A 20716-nucleotide genomic window follows, 5' to 3' on the forward strand; every position below is an offset into this window, starting at 1 on the left:
AAGCTAACTGTTCGCGTTACAAACACATTAATGTTCCCTACATAGTGCACTAGATTGTGTATCAGATTGCGGATTTATGTTCCCTACATAGTGCACTAGATTGTGTATCAGATCACGGATTTATGTTCCCTACATAGTGCACTAGATAGTGAATTAAACAATTGGTTATGTTCCCTACACATTGCGCTAGATTGTATATCAGATAACGGATTCAAAACGCGATCGTTAATGGCAACGCGTCAGCGGAGTAATACAGTTGTGGTGTGAAAAGGCCATGCTGTTATCACGAATATCAGAACGCTTAGAACGCTTCTCAACCGAGACAATCAGATTGTAAGGTCGGAACTAACTGTTGTATAAATAATAATAACAAAGACAAGACACACGACAAGGTTACACAAGACCGGTAGAAACAAGAAAAACTAACAAGACCTATGCTAAATGCTAACCTAAACTAAACATACATGAACGATACTAAGCTATACTAAACCCTAAGCTAAACAAGAACTAGATTAAGACAAATGGGAACAAAACTAAACAAGGCATGAACAGTTACTAGCAGACAGGACAAACAGACGGGGGCTAACAGACAGAACTAAGAGACAAAACTAAGATACAGGGCTAGCAAACAGAGCTAACACACAGAGCTAAGGCTAACAGACAAAGGCTAACAGACAGACAAACAGAAGGTAAATTTAAGCAAAACCAAACAAAAAGATTCACATCAAAAATAGTCTCCACTCGCCTGTTCCCCAGCTCCCCTCTTAAATCCTCTGAAATGAGGTGCAGCTGGGGCTAATTAGCAGCGGGGACCAATCACATTAGGGGCGTTGGCTCTAGATAGAGGCTGGAATCATAACAGGGCGATTAAATATCTCCAATTAATCTGACTGCATGTCTTTGGACTGTGGGAGGAAATCAGAGCTCCCAGGGGAAACCCACATGAACTCAAAGAGAACATGCAAACTCCATACAGAAAGGGCCCAGACCGCTCCACCTGGGAATCGTATCCAGGACCTTCTTGCTGTAAGGTGACAGTGCTACCCACGTGTCACCTCTGCTGAATGTTACAAGCGTAAATACCCAAATGTTTTAATATTTACATTGTTACTATACAGTCTAAGCAACTGAGGATTAAGGGCCTTGCTCAAGGACCCAACAGTGGCAACCTGGCAGTGGTGGGGTTTGAACCAGCGACTTTCTACTTACTAGTCCAGTACCTTAACCACTAGGCTACAACTGCCCTTTCTGAAGGCTCTTTCTGATGAAATTTCAAATTACGAAATATACTTTCAATAGAGTTTAATCAGTAGATTAGCCAAGCTATGCAAGTACCTATACCTCATTTTATAAAAAACATCTTAAATATTTTAATTTAACTTTATTACTGCAGTTCTTCCACATGTGTAGCCACTGTTTGAATTTAAAGTATATTCTACCTACCACATAGTGTGTACCAACACCATAAGTAGTTCACTGATTAGTACAGTAGACCCTTAACATAAGAATTTAATTGGTTCCAAAGGGCTGTTCTTAAGTCAAAATGTTTGTTAGTTAAACGTATTTTTCCCATAAGAAATAATGTAAATACAGTTAATCCGTGCCAGACCCCCCCTTGTCTAACCTTTCTAATGTCTAAAATGGTCTTTCTTTTGCTATACATACAAGTATATTTTCACTTAAATCTTAAATGATAGAATAGATAATACTGTAATAAACAATAATAAACCACAATACACAGTAGTAAACACACACCACATTTCAGTACAGTATGTGTGCTGTACCATACACCATAATAACTTTCCTTCTTTTTTTATAAAATGTATCTACCAGAAACAACGACTCTCATATTTCTCTATTATTTCCTTCTTTATTTCAATTGTGTTGTATTTTGTAGGTGTTATTGCACGAAAGAATAACTTCCTTCTTCTCGCTCACTCACTGTCCCCTCTGTCTGATACACAGTGACAGCTACTGGCAGGAGTAATTATACAACAACAAATAGTAATAGATTTGTTAATTTCCACTGCACTACGCTTTCTCTGCACATTATTTGGGGCCATTTTAATATAGAATTTTACAAAATATAAAAAAAACACCGGAAAAACACCGTCCGCTGTCCGAATATACTGTATATATACTGTATATATAGAGAGAGAGACGGTCGGAGTTAACTTGTTCGTGACGTCACGTGTTTCGCGGATTTCAGTTTGTAATCCAAAATTTGTTTGTACGTTAAGTTGAAAAAGATTGCTCGTAACCCGAAATGTTCGTATGGTAAACGGTTCGTAACTCAAGGGTCCACTGTACTTACTATTGAAAAGAGCAGCTAGACTTAGCATTTTAGCTATAGCTATCCTGTAGTTTAGGAATTCATTATGATAAAACAAGTTTCATAAATATCATTCAAGGTCCCGAAATGATTTTGGTACACAAAGCTGCACACATTCTAACCCATCTAATTCAGACCTTTCACTAACTGAATTATTTGAATAATTTTGGGTAATTCAACTTAAAGCACCCCCTGCTTCAAAGGTCAACACAGCACATCACAAATCATATTAGTTGTAGACTAAAAGTCAAGGTAAAAAGAAAAATAATAAATTTTATTAAATTAAGCCTGTATTTTTTTCACTTTTCATCTGTCATCCCAAATTCCACTGTAATGAATGTTATATCAGGCTCTAAATTTTCCATCTGAACCCCAGTGTGACTGGGCCTAAACAGTTCAAAAATGTTTTAAGTACAGTATCACATTACAGAAAAACCTCGATTTAACTACTGGTCCGTAAAATGTGATTGTCCGAAACAGCGAGGCTTTGTTCCAGGGGATGCAAAAATATACAAAGTTTTTTTTTTTTCATGATCGTATAGTGAGGACACAGAATATCTATGACTCTGAGTCTGAATCACTGCTGGTGGCTACTGAAGCAGCGCTGGTGCATAATTAAGCACTAGAACTTGTAAAAATTAACCATAAAACACAGAGAAAAAGGCGAGAACAAAGTAAGCCTCCCGACAAAATAAAGCCTTTCACTCATATAAACAGAGAGACAATTACTGAACTAGGTCCTTTCTGTGTGGAGTTTGCATGTTCTCCCCGTGTCTGTGTGGGTTTCCTCCAGGAGCTCCGGTTTCCTCCCACAGTTCAAAAACATGCAGTCAGGTTATTTGGAGACACTAAATTGCCCTATAGGTGAATGGGTGTGTATGTGTGTCTGCCCTGCGATAGACAGGTGTTACTGTGTGCCTTGCGCCCATTGAAAAGCTGGGATAGGCTCCAGCACCCACCCCCGCGAGCCTAATTGGATAAGCGGTTAAGAAAGTGAGTGAGTGAGAATTACTGAACCACTGGTCTTCTCGCAGGAATTTTAAACAATTGAACCGGACATTCAGTTTTCCAGATTTTGTCTGTTAAATCCAAAATCCGTTAAATGGAGGTCTGTTATATCGAGGTTCTGCTGTATTTATTTATTTTTTCTTCACAACACTAACACTTTCCTGGTGAGTGCCCTGTCAGATCAGTGGCACCACCATGACTTAAACATAAGACTTAATTCTCAGCATTAGTGGACTAGCATATTACACTGCTGCACCACCTGAGTACCTCTCACTCACCCTCTTAACCGCTTATCCAATTAGGGTCTGTGGGGGGGAGTGCTGGAGCCTATTCCAGCTTTTCAATTGGCGCAAGGCACACAGTAACACCCTGCACGAGGCGCCAGTCCATCGCAGGGCAGACACACACACACACACACCCATTCACCTATAGGGCAATTCAGAGCCTCCAATTAACCTGACTGCATGTTTTTGGACTGTGGGAGGGAACCGGAGCTCCCGGAGGAAACCCACACGGACACGGGGAGAACATACAAACTCTGCACAGAAAGGACCCGGACCGCCCTGCCTGAAGATTGAACCCAGGACCTTCTTGCTGTGAGGCGACAGTGCTACCCACCGAACCACAGAGCCACCCTACCTGAGTACCAATAACATATGGGTTTTATTTGTGTATTTATTTACTTTTTATTTGAGGTACTAAAATTACTTTGCACACTCCAAAATAAAATACACAATTAGCTGGATCGGCTGCTATAATTGCTATAACTGCTCTGCCATCATAATGGCATCTTTACACTCCACAGGTTTAAGCTTGCTTGATTTGACACTGTCATTCAATTTTCTTACCATGCAGAAAATACTTGGCAGATAATTCCGAGGAGAGCGTCCTTATGACACATAACTTTTATCATTATTTAAATACATTTACAGTGTCGTTATCTTTCATTCTGTATTACTTTTAATGCATTACTTTGGATTTATTTCAAAGACTTTTCACTTGAACTGTACCCTGCACCATTAAAGTAATCTATGCATATATACACAGGAAGTCTCTGCAAACAGAAAGAATATTTATATGTGCAATATGTGGAATTTTGATAACATAAATTAACATAACTTTTAAACTATGATTCAACCCCCAGTCTCAGTACTTGCTGGAACATCCTTTGGCTTCATAACCCCTAATAAGTGATTTTGTAAGTTATTAGTCAGTGCTAACAAGATTCTGACACCGTTCTTGAGGAATCTTTGACTATTCTTCTTGTGCACAAGCTTCAAGCTCATTGAGAAAGTTTAATGTCTTTCATGCTGCAGCTGCTTTCTTTACATCCCCCTAAAGGTTTTTTATAGGATTTACATCTAAAGACTCCAGGATGCTGTGCCTTGGAAGTGTGGGGTGTTATCACCAAGGTTTAATTTTAGAATAGGCACAGAACAGTCCTCCTTAAATTGGCTTGGTATTTCTGGGAATCCATGATGCCAGTCACACTGTCAAGATTGCTATTATTATTATTATTGTTATTACTATTCCTGTTGTAGTTGTTATCACTCACTTACTATCTAAGTCGCTTATCAGGCTTGCAAGGGGTGCTGGAGCTCTCAATCTTGGGTGCCAGTCCATCGCAGAGCAGACACACAAACACCTTCACACCTTAACACACACACACACTTACACACACACATGTTTAAGGACTGTGGGAGGAACCCGGAGCTCCTGGAGGTAACCCATGCGGACACAGGGGGAGAACATGCAAACTCCACACAGAAAGGACCCAAACTGTTCCACCTTGGAATCGAACCCAGGACCTTCTTGCTGTGAGGTGACAGTGCTTTCCACCGAGCCACCCTTGTTGTTATCATAGTTTTATTATTATTATTATTATTATTATTATTATTATTACTATGATTTATATATTAGTGATAATAATAATAATAATAATAATAATAACAATTCCACGAACAATTCAAATCGAATCCTATTGTTGTTGTTGTTGTTATTATTATTATTTATATTTTAATAATAATAACCCTTATTGTAATAATAATAATAAGAAGAAGAATTATAATTGTAATAACAATAATAATAATAAGAAAAAGAAGAAGAAGAATTATAATTGTAATAACAGTAATTGTAATAATTATAAGAATAAGAATTATAATTGTAATAATAATAATTGTAATAATAAGAATAAGAATAACTATAATTGTAACAATAATAATTGTAATAATAATAATAGTCATTATTATTATAATTGTAATAATAATAATTGTAATAATAATAAAAAGAAGAATTATAATTGTAATAATAATAATTGTAATAATAATAATAATAAGAAGAAGAAGAAATATAATTGTAATAACAATAATTGTAATAATAATAATTATTATTATTATAATTGTAATAATAATAATAATAATGATAGGAAGAAGATTCATTATAATAATAATAATAACTGTAGTAATAATAATAATAATAATTATTATTATTATTATTATTATTATTAGAGGTTATGAAGCAAAAGGATTTTCTAATAATTTGTATCATTTATTAATATTTATTAGTTTTTTTTTAATATATATTATTACATAACAGTAATGGCAGTTGTAGCCTAGTGGTTAAGGTATTGTATTAGTAATGGAAAGGCCGCTGGTTCAAGCCCCACCACTGCTAGGTTGCCACTGTTGGGTCCTTACTCAAGGCCCTTAACCCTCAATTGCTTAGACAATATACTGTCACAGTACTGTTAGTCGCTTTGGATAAAAGTGTCTGCTAAATGCCGTAAATGTACATTCTAGTCTACATTTCTCTTTGTATAACACCAGCACAGCTGTTGTTAAAATCTCCTGACCCAGATGGATAATAGAAATAGACACCACCTTAAGGTTAATTAAGTGTAGACAGTCCCATGTACATGAAGTTCCAAAAAAAGATCAAGAAAACCAGAGTGTGAGCTTGCTACTCTAATTTCTCCATTGTGCTGTTATATATCACCTTTAATTCGCAGCACTATTTTCAGTCTCATTTTTCTGAAACAGGTTCGACATTTTAATATCTGCAGGTCCACAGTGAGAGTGTAAGTTCTCGCTTGGCCTGAACGCTCCGAGAGACACCAGATGAGCTTCTCACCTCACTAACTAATGGATGCTTTTTTATTTAAATGAATGGTGGAGCAGAAATATTCCATCAACCCTGTAAGCACAGCCATCAGAACCAGGCGCTTTCCCGGATCCTGATTCAATTGGCTGAGCATGAATGGTATGCAAATGAGGCGTGACTAAAGGTGACACAGGCTCGGACAATGGCCTGACATTTCCTAGCCGTTTAGCGTGAAGGAGGGCATTTATCTGTTTTAGGAGCGAGTCCTTTATTCCCGGTGCTAAACATGGCCGCGATGAATAGGCTCAGTCCGATACAAGCTGCTGGTTACACATTAGTCACTCACACTTTCACTTACTGACTGCCTTACTTCCTCATTCACTCCATTCCTTCTTTACTCTCTCACTAACTCATTGGCAAAAGTGAACGTTGCACCCCACACTGCAGGTTTAACAGTCACCACTCTTCTGGGAAAGCTTTATAAGAGTTTGGACTGTGAATTTGCCCCTTTTCAGTCATTATGTAGTCAAAAAGGCTTTTGTGAGGTCAGGAACTGATGTGAACTGAGTATATATACAGGGGTTGGACAAAATAACTGAAACACCTGGTTTTAGACCACAATAATTTATTAGTATGGTGTAGGGCCTCCTTTTGCGGCCAATACAGCGTCAATTCGTCTTGGAAATGACATATACAAGTCCTGCACAGTGGTCAGAGGGATTTTAAGCCATTCTTCTTGCAGGATAGTGGCCAGGTCACTACGTGATGCTGGTGGAGGAAAACGTTTCCTGACTCGCTTCTCCAAAACACCCCAAAGTGGCTCAATAATATTTAGATCTGGTGACTGTGCAGGCCATGGGAGATGTTCAACTTCACTTTCATGTTCATCAAACCAATCTTTCACCAGTCTTGCTGTGTGTATTGGTGCATTGTCATCCTGATACACGGCACCGCCATTGGATGCACATGGTTCTCCAGAATGGTTCGGTAGTCCTTGGCAGTGACGCGCCCATCTAGCACAAATATTGGGCCAAGGGAATGCCATGATATGGCAGCCCAAACCATCACTGATCCACCCCCATGCTTCACTCTGGGCATGCAACAGTCTGGGTGGTATGCTTCTTTGGGGCTTCTCCACACCGTAACTCTCCCGGATGTGGGGAAAACAGTAAAGGTGGACTCATCAGAGAACAATACATGTTTCACATTGTCCACAGCCCAAGATTTGCGCTCCTTGCACCATTGAAACCGACGTTTGGCATTGGCACGAGTGACCAAAGGTTTGGCTATAGCAGCCCGGCCGTGTATATTGACCCTGTGGAGCTCCCGACGGACAGTTCTGGTGGAAACAGGAGAGTTGAGGTGCACATTTAATTCTGCCGTGATTTGGGCAGCCGTGGTTTTATGTTTTTTGGATACAATCCGGGTTAGCACTCGAACATCCCTTTCAGACAGCTTCCTCTTGCGTCCACAGTTAATCCTGTTGGATGTGGTTTGTGCTTTTTGGTGGTATGCTGACATTACCCTGGATACCGTGGCTCTTGATACATCACAAAGACTTGCTGTCTTGGTCACAGATGCGCCAGCAAGACGTGCACCAACAATTTGTCCTCTTTTGAACTCTGGTATGTCACCCATAATGTTGTGTGCATTGCAATATTTTGAGCAAAACTGTGCTCTTACCCTGCTAATTGAACCTTCACACTGCTCTTACTGGTGCAATGTGCAATTAATGAAGATTGGCCACCAGACTGGTCCAATTTAGCCATGAAACCTCCCACACTAAAATGACAGGTGTTTCAGTTATTTTGTCCAACCCCTGTATATATATACACCGACCAGGCATAACATCATGACCACTGACAGGTGAAGTAAATAACACTGATTATCTCTTCATCATGGCACCTGTTAGTGGGTGGGATATATTAGGCAGCAAGTGAACATTTTATTCTCAAAGTTGATGTGTTAGAAGCAGGAAAAATGGGACAAATTGTGATGGCTAGACGACTGGGTCAGAGCATCTCCAAAACTGCAGCTCTTGTGGTCCAATCCAACAGACGAGCTACTGTAGCTCAAATTGCTGAAGAAGTTAATGCTGGTTCTGATAGAAAGGTATCAGAATACACAGTGCATCGCAGTTTGTTGCGTATGGGTCTACAAGCCGTAGCCTAGTGGTTAAGGCACAGGACTAGTAATCCAAAGCTTGCTGGTTCAAGCCCCACCACTGCCAGGTTGCTGCTGTTGGGCCCTTGAGCAAGGCCCTTAACTCTTAGTTGCTCAGACTGTATACTGTAACTGTAATGTAAGTCGCTTTGGATAAAGGCGTCTGCTAAATGCTTAAAATGTAAATGTAATAGCCAAAGACCAGTCAGGGTGCCCATGCTAAACCCTGTCCACCACCGAAAGCGCCAACAATGGGCATGTGAGCATCGGAACTGGACCACGGAGCAATGGAAGAAGGTGGCCTGGTCTGATGATGGATGGCCCGGTGCGTGTGCGTCGCTTACCTGGGGAACACATGGCACCAGGATGCACTATGGGAAGAAGGCAGGCCGGCAGAGGCAGTGTGATGCTTTGGGCAAAGTTCTGCTGAGAAACCTTGGGTCCTGCCATCCATGTGGATGTTACTTTGACACGTACCACCTACCTAAGCATTGTTGCAGACCATGTACACCCTTTCATGGAAACGGTATTCCCTGATGGCTGTGGCCTCTTTCAGCAGGATAATGCACCCTGCCACAAAGCAAAAATGTTTCAGGAATGGTTTGAGGAGCACAACAACGAGTTTGAAGTGTTGATTTAGCCTCCAAATTCCCCAGATCTCAATCCAATCGAGCATCTGTAGGATGTGCTTGACCAACAAGTCCGATCCATAGAGTCCCCACCTCGCAACTTACAGGAGTTAAAGGATCTGCTGCTAACATCTTGGTGCTAGATACCCCACCCTCTTATTTAGTTCAGTCCTTTCTCACCCAGCAGACTAGAGGCCAATTTTGTCTGCTTCAGGCACTTCCAATTGTGCCTGCGAGGGGAAGCTCAGCCGACCGGTAGCAGTGCTGGTATGGTGCTGGTGTGCTAGCAGAATATCCTGCCCCAGTCTCCTGTAGGCCTACTGTGTAGAAGTGTATATGGTAAATGTATTCCTGTTAGATTACTTAACGGCGATGACTGCATCACAGTGTAATTCCTCTGGGTTGCTTTGTTGTACAAAAATGTTCATTTTGTTTGGATACTACATAATACATACACTATATGACCCAAAGTATATAGACCTTCAAAGCACCCTGCAAAGTATTGGGTTCAGGTGTTTTAGCCACACCAAATCAATTACATTATGCTTACAACATGTTGGCAACAGTTCTGGAAGGCCTTTACGGCATCCATAAAGACAAGGTTTGACGAGGTGGGATGGGCAGTGGGGTTTAGCAGTAAAGCTACCAAGCTTCACCACCTCCTATTTCGGTCCCTGAGCAATGCCCTTAACCCTCAATTGGTTGTGTTGTGTTCAGAATTGGATAAAGGAATCTCCTAAAAGTCATGAATGTTAATGGTGTGGAGGTGCTCTGATGGTCGGCACAGTGCCTTAACCTCAAGTCCAATAAAAACCATTGAAATAAACTGGAATGTTGATTATGAGCCAGTGGACATACATTCTCACGGTTTTGGAATGGGATGTCTGTCAAGCTCAAGGTCAGGTGTCCACATATTTTTTTTCCCATATAGCGTACCACATTAGCTCCCTATCCTAGTGGCTAACTAGTGACTCAACAACAGATGTTAAAGATCACAAAGGCTAGAAAGTAGCCAACATGTCTCACGGCTCCAATTATGTTCTATTTGAGTGAAATGAGCTGATAGCTTTGACATATTACATAAAAAAATGGACGTCCATTTCTGCTGAGCAAAGCTAGCCATAAAAACCGATGGCCACTCGGGAGTGCGTTAGCCCTCTGTCAATATATAATGAGCCCGTGCAGGCGTAGCTCACAATGCCTGCTCTTCTTATCATTATTCATTATTATTCTCAATTTCTGACTATTGATTTTTGTTCTGCTTCTTTAACAAAGGAAGAACTGTTTTTTTTTCTTTATCCTATTCTTCCATCGGTCCCTCATTTCGTTTTTCTTAAAGAGCATTGATTAACTGTGTCAGCTGTAGGGATGTCCCGATCACAATTTTTTGTTCCCGATCCCAATCATTAATTTTGATCCCGATCCGATACCGAGTCTCAAACCGATACTTGTATTTTGTAGATATTGTCTAGATAAGAACTAGATAATACTGTTCACACAGTGCACACTTCAAGTACATTACAGTTATTCAAATTAATCCAATGTATATGTTTAACAACTGAATAGCTCTGCAGTGCTGTAGGAAAAAAATTGCCTGCATCCAAGCTATTGCTTAGTGTTCTTTTATTTTTACAAAATAAAAGTAAACAAAGTGAAGTGAGTGTGTTTTGTCCCTTTGGGGCTTCCATAGTGCATGGAATAGCGTGCTTGGCTAAAGCGATGACTCTAGCTGTCCGCTACTCAGTACCGTAACAGAAGAAGTTAATAAAGTGTTATGCTCCCGACAATTTGTGAATATAGCGTGTATTTATTTCTTTATTAAGCAAGTGCATCACTACGACGCTCAGTTACATAACTAAGCCAATCAGAGTGCTTGATACTGAGATGTTGTTCAGTCTTGTAACTCGTGCTGTATGTTATGGTCCTGAAGTTTTCATACTCGGATTAAAAGTTATTGTTTTGTAAACCGGAGTGATCCTTGACTCACACACCATATACATAGTACAATTCTACAGTAATGATGAAGCTGAAACGCTCGCATTGCAGACATTACACTTTGCTGTTGGACTTGTTTCACTTTCTAATTTAAAGTATTTCCACACAGCGGACATGCTGACGTAAAACAAAGGATCGGAATTAGGATCAGTCTTAGTAAAGCCGATACCGATCAGTTAAAAAATGCCTTGATCGGCCCCGATTCCAATCTTTGAGATCGGATCGGGACATCCCTAGTCAGCTGTTTTGCAAGAAAATTAGGTTACTACGTAAAACTCAACTAACTTGTCAACAGGTCTGCAATCAGTTATATCATGTACGGCCAAACGTATGTGGACACCCGACTGTAAGCGTGCTTGTCATCTCCAAATCACCTTTACATTTGTGCCTATTCAGTCAAGCTTTTTCTCAAGGTGAAGCACTGGTTTGGAACAAGAAGGCCTGACTTATAAATAGTGTTCCATTTTATTATTCCTCGAGTTTTGGGAGGAGGATCAAGTCGAGCAAGACTAGAGCCTCAGAGGTTGCATGGTACAGAGCGGGGTTTGATTAGACCTTGAAGGTAGCTTGAGGCTGGTCCATTTTTGGCTTTGTAGGTGAGCGTCAGTGTTTTAAACTGAATGTGGGCAGCTACAGGAAGCCTGTGAAGAGAACGCAGCAGTGGGGTGATGTGGCAGTGTTTAGGTTGGTTAAAAACAGCTGCAATTTGGATGAGTTGTAAGGGTTTAATAGTGGACATGGGAGCACCTGCCAGGAGGGAGTTGCAGTGAGATTACAAGTGGCTGGACAAGAATCTAAGTAGCTTCCATGGAGAGAAATGAACAAATCTTCCTGATGTTGTAGAGGAGGAACTGGCACAATAGAAGGACAGCTGGTTAACCAGGACAACACCAAGGTTTCATACATTATCAGACGGTCTGATCTGGAAGTCATCAAGAGAGATGACTAGGTCCTGCATTGGAGATTGATCTCCAGGAATAGGTAAGAGTTCTGTCTTGCTGGGATTAAGTTTTAAATGATGAGCTGACATCCATAGTGAGATATCTTGCAGACATGTGTGTCTAAAGGAGGAAATGACAGAATGAGCTGAGTATCATCTTCATATGAGTGGTAAGAGAAGCCATGGGAGGCTATGGCCTTGCCAAGAGAGCGGGTGTAGATAGAGAATAGAAGCGGGCCAAGTACAGAGCCCTGGGGAATACCAGTTGAGAGAGTGCATGGAGGGGACACCTGGAAGCAGCACCTTTCCAGGTAGGAGGCCATCCATTGCCATGCTGAACCAGTCTACTTACAGCTGGATATTTAGTGTATTTATTATGCAATGTCGCATCCAAAAAGTCTAGTATAATGGTACATAAGGGGTTAAGTCATCCAATCAATGTGATGCAGTTTCCATACTGTCTTCCCTCCTGCAGCACTTTTTATACCTTTCGGCTTACCTTCTTTTCTCATTTCCTTTATTGCCCGGTTCTGCCTTTGCATCATTGTCTCAGTGCCAGTCGATAATCACTTCATTTTGTCCAGAAGCCATTTTGGTGTCATCTCATCTTTAAGACGGTCTTGCTGGCTCTCCTCCATGTCTTCTCTTCATACTTTCTCCTCTTGCCTTAACTTCTGCTCTACTTCAATATCCGTCCCTTTATGTTCACCTTGCTCCCTTGGCGGATCTTTTCTAGACTTCTCCGACTTTTCTTCTCTTTATTTTTTAGTATTTTAGCTCTTTCATATCATCTAGTCACAAACCTTGTCTTAGCTTCATCCAAAACATTACACATTTTGCATGAATAATTTAAAAACTACACTATATGTAGGGCCCTACTACAACCCCAAATCAGAAAAAGCTGGGACAACATGGAAAAAGCAAATAATAAAAAACACGGAGTTTCTTACATTTACTTTGACTTTTATTTGATTGCAGACAGGATGAACCTGAGATATTTCATGTTTTATCTGCTCAACTTCATTTCATTTATTAATAAACATCCATTCCTGCATTTCGTCTTGAAGGCAGCATATGTTGTCTAAGATCTCAATGTACTTTTCTGCATTAATGCTGCCATCACAGAAGTGTTAATTACTTTTGCCAAGGGCACTGACACAGCCCCATACCATGACAGACCCTGGCTTTTGGACTTGTTGCTGATAACAGTCTGGATGGTCCTTTTCGTCTTTGGTCCGGACCACACGGCATCCACTTCTGCCAAAAAAGACCTGGAATGCTGATTTATCTGACCACAATACACGTTTCCACTGTGTGACGGTCCATTCTAGATTCCTCAGAGCCCAGAGAAGTCGATGCCGGTTCTGGACATGGTTAACATAAGGCTTCTTTTTTTTGCACAGTAAAGTTTTAAGTGGAATTTGTGCATGTAACTCTGTATTGTAGTGCTTGACAAAGGTTTGCCAAAGTAATCCCTCACCCATGTGGTTATATCAGCTATTGTTGAGGGCGGTTCTTGATGCAGTGCCGTCTGAGGGATCGAAGATCACGGGCGTTCAGCTTAAGCTTGCACCCTTGGCCGTTACACACTGAAATTCCTCCCGATTCCTTGAATGGTTTAATGATATTATGCACTGTAGAGGGAGAAACATGCAAATCCCTTCCAATCTTTCTTTGAGGTTCATTGTTTTTAAACATTTCAATAATTTTCTCACGCATTTGTGACAAACTGGAGATCCTCTGATCATCTTTACTTATCAAAGACTCAGCCTTTCCTGGATGCTGCTTTTGTACCAAACCATGATTACAATCACCTGTTTACATCACCTGTTTGGAATCACATCATTATTTAGTTTTTTCACCTCATTACTGGCCCTAAATTGCCCCCGTCCCAACTTTTTTTGGAATGTGTTGCATGCCTGAAATGCGGGAATGGAGGTATATTAACAAATGAAATGAAGTTGAGCAGATAAAACATGAAATATCTCAGGTTCAAACTGTCTGCAATCAAATAAAAGTAAAAGTAAATGTAAGGAACACTGTATTTTTTTTATTTTATTTGCATTTTGCAACAGTTTGAGAAAAGCTTTTTATGTTCCAACATGTACCTAAAACCAAGTCTAAAAATATATTATTTGACTAGGTTAGAGCGAAAGGAAATCCAGTGACTCTACAGAGTCCTGACCTCAACCCTATTAAACAACTTTGGGATGAATTGGAACATCAAATGTGATTTACGGCTTGATTCAGTGCCCATTCTTACAAATAGTTTTTTAATGAATTGAACCTGGGTGGCACTGTGCTCGGTGGGTAGCACTTTCCCCTCACAATTCCCAGGTCTGTATGGGTTTCCTCTGGGTGCTCTGGTTTCCTCCCACAGTCCAAAGACAAAAAGACATCTTTTGATGGACATGCGACCTGTCCGGGGTGTTTCCTGTCTTTTGCCCAGTGATTCAGACCCACAGCGGATGAATGAATGAATGAAATTGACCTACACTTCCAAAGCTTGTGTAAAATCTTTTCAGAAGAGTGGAGACTGTTATAGCCAAAATTTCCCTCCATATTTCCCATGGTTTTAAAACAAATTACCCGACAATTTCATGATCGTGACTAAAGAAATCTGTTTTGTCTGTCTTTCCCAGCTCTAAAGGATGACCGCTTTCAGATGGTGTCGTTCTCGCCACGGTTGGTGCTCATTACACTGAGCAATGTGAGCGTGACGGACGAGGGTGGCTACTTCTGCCAGCTCTACACAGACGCCACGCACCACCAGGTGGCTACGCTGTCAGTGGTGGTGCCCCCTGAGGTGCCCTCTGTAGAGGTGAAGAGCGAAGCGGTGGAGGGTGGAGAGGTTGAGATTACCTGTGTGTCCCAGAGGAGTAAACCTCCCGCTACGCTCCGCTGGGTCAGAGACCGACGAGAGATTCCAGGTAAGTGTGTGTTTCTTACAGTGTGTGTTTAATTACATACCAATGAAATGTAGATGTGATAGGGTTTGGGTGACCATGGATTTGGGTTCAAAACTTTCAGTAAACTGTAACGATATATGGGCTATGACAAGACAAGAGGGGAAAGACACACACGCAGAGCAGATATGTCAAACAAAACTTTTATTAATAACTAAAGACAAGAGAAAACAAACTGACACAAGACACAACCTAAGCTAAATGCTACACTAACCTAAACTAAACACACATGAACCAAGCTAATCTAAAGGCTAAACACTGAGCTAAACAAGGACTAGACAGAACTAAACAGAGCTAACAGGGCTAAACAGGCTAAGGCAAAGGCTAACAAACAAAGGCTAAGGCTAACAAACAGACAAAGGCTAAGGCTAACAAACAAAGGATAAACAGGCTAAAGAGAGCTAAACCGGACTAAACAGGACTAACAAAACAAACTAAACAAAAAAACCAAAACAGGGCAAACTAACAAGTGGACAAAGTCAGGCAAACAGACAGAGTCAAGCAAATGGCAAACGGACAGAGTCAGGCAAGCTGCGAACACAAACAATCAGGCAAACGGCAAATAGACAGAGTCAGTCAAACGGACAGAGTCAGGCAAACGGCAAACAGACAGAGTAAGGCAAAGGGACAGAGTCAGACAAACGGACAGAGTCAGACAAACGGACAGAGTCCGGCAAACGGCAAACAGACAGAGTCAGGCAAACGGCAAACAGACAGAGTCAGGCAACCGGACAGAGTCAGACAAACGGACAAAGTCAGACAAACGGACAGAGTCAGGCAAACGGCAAATGGACAGAGTCAGGCAAATGGACAGAGTCAGACAAACGGAAAACAGACAGAGTCAGGCAAATAGACAGAGTCAGACAAATGGACAAAGTCAGACAAACAGACAGAGTCAGGCAAACGGCAAACAGACAGAGTCAGGAAAACGGACAGAGTCAGGCAAACGGACAGAGTCAGGCAAACGGACAGAGTCAGGCAAACGGACAGAGTCAGGCAAACGGACAGAGTCAGGCAAACGGCAAACGGACAGAGTCAGGCAAAATACAAATACAAACAGAGTTCAGAAGCAAAATAGTCCCCGATGAGCTTTCCCCAGCTCCCCTCTTAAATGCCCTTAGGTGAGGGACAGCTGAGGCTAATTAGCAGAGGGGACCAATCATAAAAGGGGCGTTGGCTCAGGACTGAGAGTGAGAGAAGGGCGTGGCCCCTCTACACTGTAGCACAGAGGGCTGAATCCATGACATAAACAGATGCAACACTCACTACAGAGTTCTAAACTACCTGGAAATGTCAGCACAACTGTTCACAAGAGACATTACACATTACATATTAGGGTACAACCCTAAGATTACCATGTGCAAAGCCAAGCATCTGTTGAAATAGCTTCACTCTTTGGCAGTCCTTTTTAGGAACACTTTTCAGATTCATTAGAATGGCCACCAGGCCAAGCGTTAGCTCCAGCCTCATTTATGTGGCTGAATGGAAGTAAATCCCAGCAGTTATGTCTAAAAATGTACTAAATACTTTAGAACATCAAAAGAATGAAGGCTGTTATAAGAAGAAGAATACATAGAATGCCTTTATTTGCCATATATACATATACACGAATACAATGAAATTCTTTATCTGCATATCCCAGCTTATTTGGAAGCTGGGGTTCGAGTGCAGGGCAGAAAGGGTTAAGGGCCTTGCCCAAGGGCCCAACATAGGCTGCATGGCAGAGTCGGCATTTAAACTCTAAACCTTTCGATTGATAGCCCAAAGCTCTACCCACTAGGCTACCACTATGACACAATGCCTATATAATGGTTCTGAAATATGATGCCAAACAAGCATGTGGAGGAAACTATTGGTGTCCTTATACTTTTGGTCGTGTATAATTTAGCAAATTTTGCTAGTACTGTTAAAAGCTCCCAGTCTGTTAAACCTCATCAGCCCTGTAATTGATCATAAAACAACTCAAACAAATCAATTTGCACTTTCAATGTATTCTGTTTTTCCAAACTGCCTTATCCTGGTCAGGATTGTGGTGTGTCAGGTTCCTGGAAACACTGGGTGCAAGGCAGGAATAACAAGGTTGCCAATTCATTGAGGAGCTTTAGCCTTCTTAGAATTTTTTTTAATCATTTTTAAACCTCCCAGTCTTACACTGCTCCTGTCCCAATTTTTACTTGTTTATTTAGTTTTGGAAAGTCTTGGTGGCCTCAAATTAATGATTAGCACACTTTCACAAATCAATAAAGTTGATAATAGTATATAATAAATAGAATAGAATAGAATGCCTTTATTTGTCATATATACTGTACATATACACGTGTACAGTACAATGAAATTAATTTTTCACATATCCCAGCTTGTTTAGAAGCTGGGGTCAGAGCGCAGGATCAGCCATTGTACGGCGCCCCTGGAGCAGAGAGGGTTCAGGGCCTTGCTCAAGGGCCCAACAGTGGCTGCATGGCAGAGCTGGGACTCAAGCTACCACTGTCTCACCATTAAATATTTTTTCCTTTGTGCCATTTTTACTCCTCCAATTTCCCTCCAAATCTAGTCATATCCAATTACCTTACTCCATTTCACTTCCTCTCTACTGATGTTGACCTCCATTCTGATTGAGGAGAGCTGTGACTAACTCACGCCCCCCATGCGTGTGCAGTAGCCGACTGCATCTTTTCACCTGCACAAAGCGAGTTCATTTGGGGCTCAGTCTCACACATGGAGAGTCACACACTGATCTCCACTATCACCCGTCTCTGTGAAGGCGCCATCGAAATGCCAGCAGAGGTCATAATTGAATCAGTTATGAGGAATCCCCTCCGGCAACCAACCTGACAAACAAGCCAATTATTGTTCGTGTAGGCGCCCAGCCTGCTGGTAGCAGAGCTGAGATTCAGAGCTGAGAACATTCGAGATGTCAGCTCTGGTGTGCTGATCAAACACCTGTATAAGACAATATAAAGACAGCATAATAATATTATTTCATATTACCTAGTGTCCAAACTGGTTTGGAATTGAGTTTGTATGACTTGGGACAGCCACAAATTTCACTGATTGATTTCTGTAGATCCAACTGACCAATTGTATCGGCGTAATCCATATAGCTTGTTTGGACTTGGAATTATTCAGACACCTTAACCAACAGGCAATAATATTAAGCTGGTTGAAAAAGGCTTTTTACAAGATGTGTTGATGTTCCTATTCATCCCAAATGTACTTACTAGGGTGAAAATCAGGGCTCTGTGCAGTTTGTCCGCACCTTAGACCTGGCTTTGCTCACAGAACCACGTTGTGTGACTTTTTCTTTAAAAACCAGATTCATTTGCATTTTTTATCATTCTAGTAAAATACAGACTCTTAAAAGCCACATATTATTCACACTTTGTCCTGCGTAGTGTTCCCACAAGATTAGCAGTGACCTAATTAGAAAGCAATCACAGATTAACATTTCCCTGGGGCTTCAGCTACCAACATTTTTAGACCTCTATTAGAGAATAATAGTCTAATTTCGTTTCAGCAAGTACACAAATTTAACAAGCGCTGAACCGGACACGTTCGCATCACTGACCAAAATACTGCCGAGCTTGTTATCACTCAGCAGCCCTATTGTACACGTAACACTGTGGACGCTCTTGGGAACATCTTTATTCAAAATCATAGGCGCTGCTATAACAGCCAATTTTGAGGAATTTGTGCCCATTTGGGTTAGGGTCACTGCTTTGTGTATGCCACTGGAGTGTCTCTACACCAAACTCAAAACGTAGACATCATGTTACATCATCGTACGTGCTCTCGAGAAGAAGGCTGTCTAAATTCTTAGATGCCTTAAAATGCTACCTACTGAGGTGCCTTATTTCAAAACTATTAACTGACTGAATTATGAGGGAGCATCTGATGATTCCTTAGCGGTGAAGGCAATCCCAGCATTTAGTGCTTTTCACACAAAATATTACAAATAAGGTTCCTTTCAAATGTAAATAAATTCATATTGATTTTTAATTTGTATAAAGACATACAAGTGTCATTTATTTGCAAATCCAAGCATTTTTGGTACACGGAGGGAGTTGTTAGTTGGCAGTGTGGGTAAGGTCAATTTCCTGTGAAACGTCTGTGCCCTTGTGCACAAAGAAAGGTCCATAAAGTCTCGATTTGATGACTCTGGTGGTGCACTCCAGCGGTCAGCATAGATTTCTGACCTCAAGCCACACTTAACATATACAGGGGTTGGACAAAATAACTGAAACACCTGGTTTTAGACCACAATAATTTATTAGTATGGTGTAGGGCCTCCTTTTGCGGCCAATACAGCGTCAATTCGTCTTGGAAATGACATATACAAGTCCTGCACAGTGGTCAGAGGGATTTTAAGCCATTCTTCTTGCAGGATAGTGGCCAGGTCACTACGTGATGCTGGTGGAGGAAAACGTTTCCTGACTCGCTTCTCCAAAACACCCCAAAGTGGCTCAATAATATTTAGATCTGGTGACTGTGCAGGCCATGGGAGATGTTCAACTTCACTTTCATGTTCATCAAACCAATCTTTCACCAGTCTTGCTGTCTGTATTGGTGCATTGTCATCCTGATACACGGCACCGCCATTGGATGCACATGGTCCTCCAGAATGGTTCGGTAGTCCTTGGCAGTGACGCGCCCATCTAGCACAAGTATTGGGCCAAGGGAATGCCATGATATGGCAGCCCAAACCATCACTGATCCACCCCCATGCTTCACTCTGGGCATGCAACAGTCTGGGTGGTACGCTTCTTTGGGGCTTCTCCACACCGTAACTCTCCCGGATGTGGGGAAAACAGTAAAGGTGGACTCATCAGAGAACAATACATGTTTCACATTGTCCACAGCCCAAGATTTGCGCTCCTTGCACCATTGAAACCGACGTTTGGCATTGGCACGAGTGACCAAAGGTTTGGCTATAGCAGCCCGACCGTGTATATCGACCCTGTGGAGCTCCCGACGGACAGTTCTGGTGGAAACAGGAGAGTTGAGGTGCACATTTAATTCTGCCGTGATTTGGGCAGCCGTGGTTTTATGTTTTTTGGATACAATCCGGGTTAGCACCCGAACATCCCTTTCAGACAGCTTCCTCTTGCGTCCACAGTTAATCCTGTTGGATGTGGTTTGTCCTTCTTGGTGGTATGCTGACATTACCCTGGATACCGTGGCTCTTGATACATCACAAAGACTTGCTGTCTTGGTCACAGATGCGCCAGCAAGACGTGCACCAACAATTTGTCCTCTTTTGAACTCTGGTATGTCACCCATAATGTTGTGTGCATTGCAATATTTTGAGCAAAACTGTGCTCTTACCCTGCTAATTGAACCTTCACACTCTGCTCTTACTGGTGCAATGTGCAATTAATGAAGATTGGCCACCAGACTGGTCCAATTTAGCCATGAAACCTCCCACACTAAAATGACAGGTGTTTCAGTTATTTTGTCCAACCCCTGTATATATATATATATATATATATATAATAACATATACAGTGTATCACAAAAGTGAGTACACCCCTCACATTTCTGCAGATATTTAAGTATATCTTTTCATGGGACAACACTGACAAAATGA

The 20716-nt window shown here is 41.3% G+C and overlaps 2 protein-coding genes across 2 annotated transcripts in view; both read left to right on the forward strand.

The window, feature by feature from the left end:
* The window catches only part of rps19 (ribosomal protein S19), a 505685-nt gene that overhangs the window by 339498 nt on the left and 145471 nt on the right, over positions 1-20716 (forward strand). The gene's annotated exons all lie outside the window — the stretch shown is intronic.
* cadm4 (cell adhesion molecule 4) overlaps positions 1-20716 on the forward strand; it is a 433110-nt gene that overhangs the window by 332091 nt on the left and 80303 nt on the right. The window contains exon 3 of the mRNA XM_062992793.1: positions 14809-15096. Within this exon, the coding sequence (XP_062848863.1) occupies positions 14809-15096 (288 nt within the window). The remainder of the gene's footprint in view (positions 1-14808; positions 15097-20716) is intronic.

The sequence above is a fragment of the Trichomycterus rosablanca genome, chromosome 3 (assembly GCF_030014385.1).
Source record: "Trichomycterus rosablanca isolate fTriRos1 chromosome 3, fTriRos1.hap1, whole genome shotgun sequence".
Classification (NCBI taxonomy): Eukaryota; Metazoa; Chordata; class Actinopteri; order Siluriformes; family Trichomycteridae; genus Trichomycterus; species Trichomycterus rosablanca.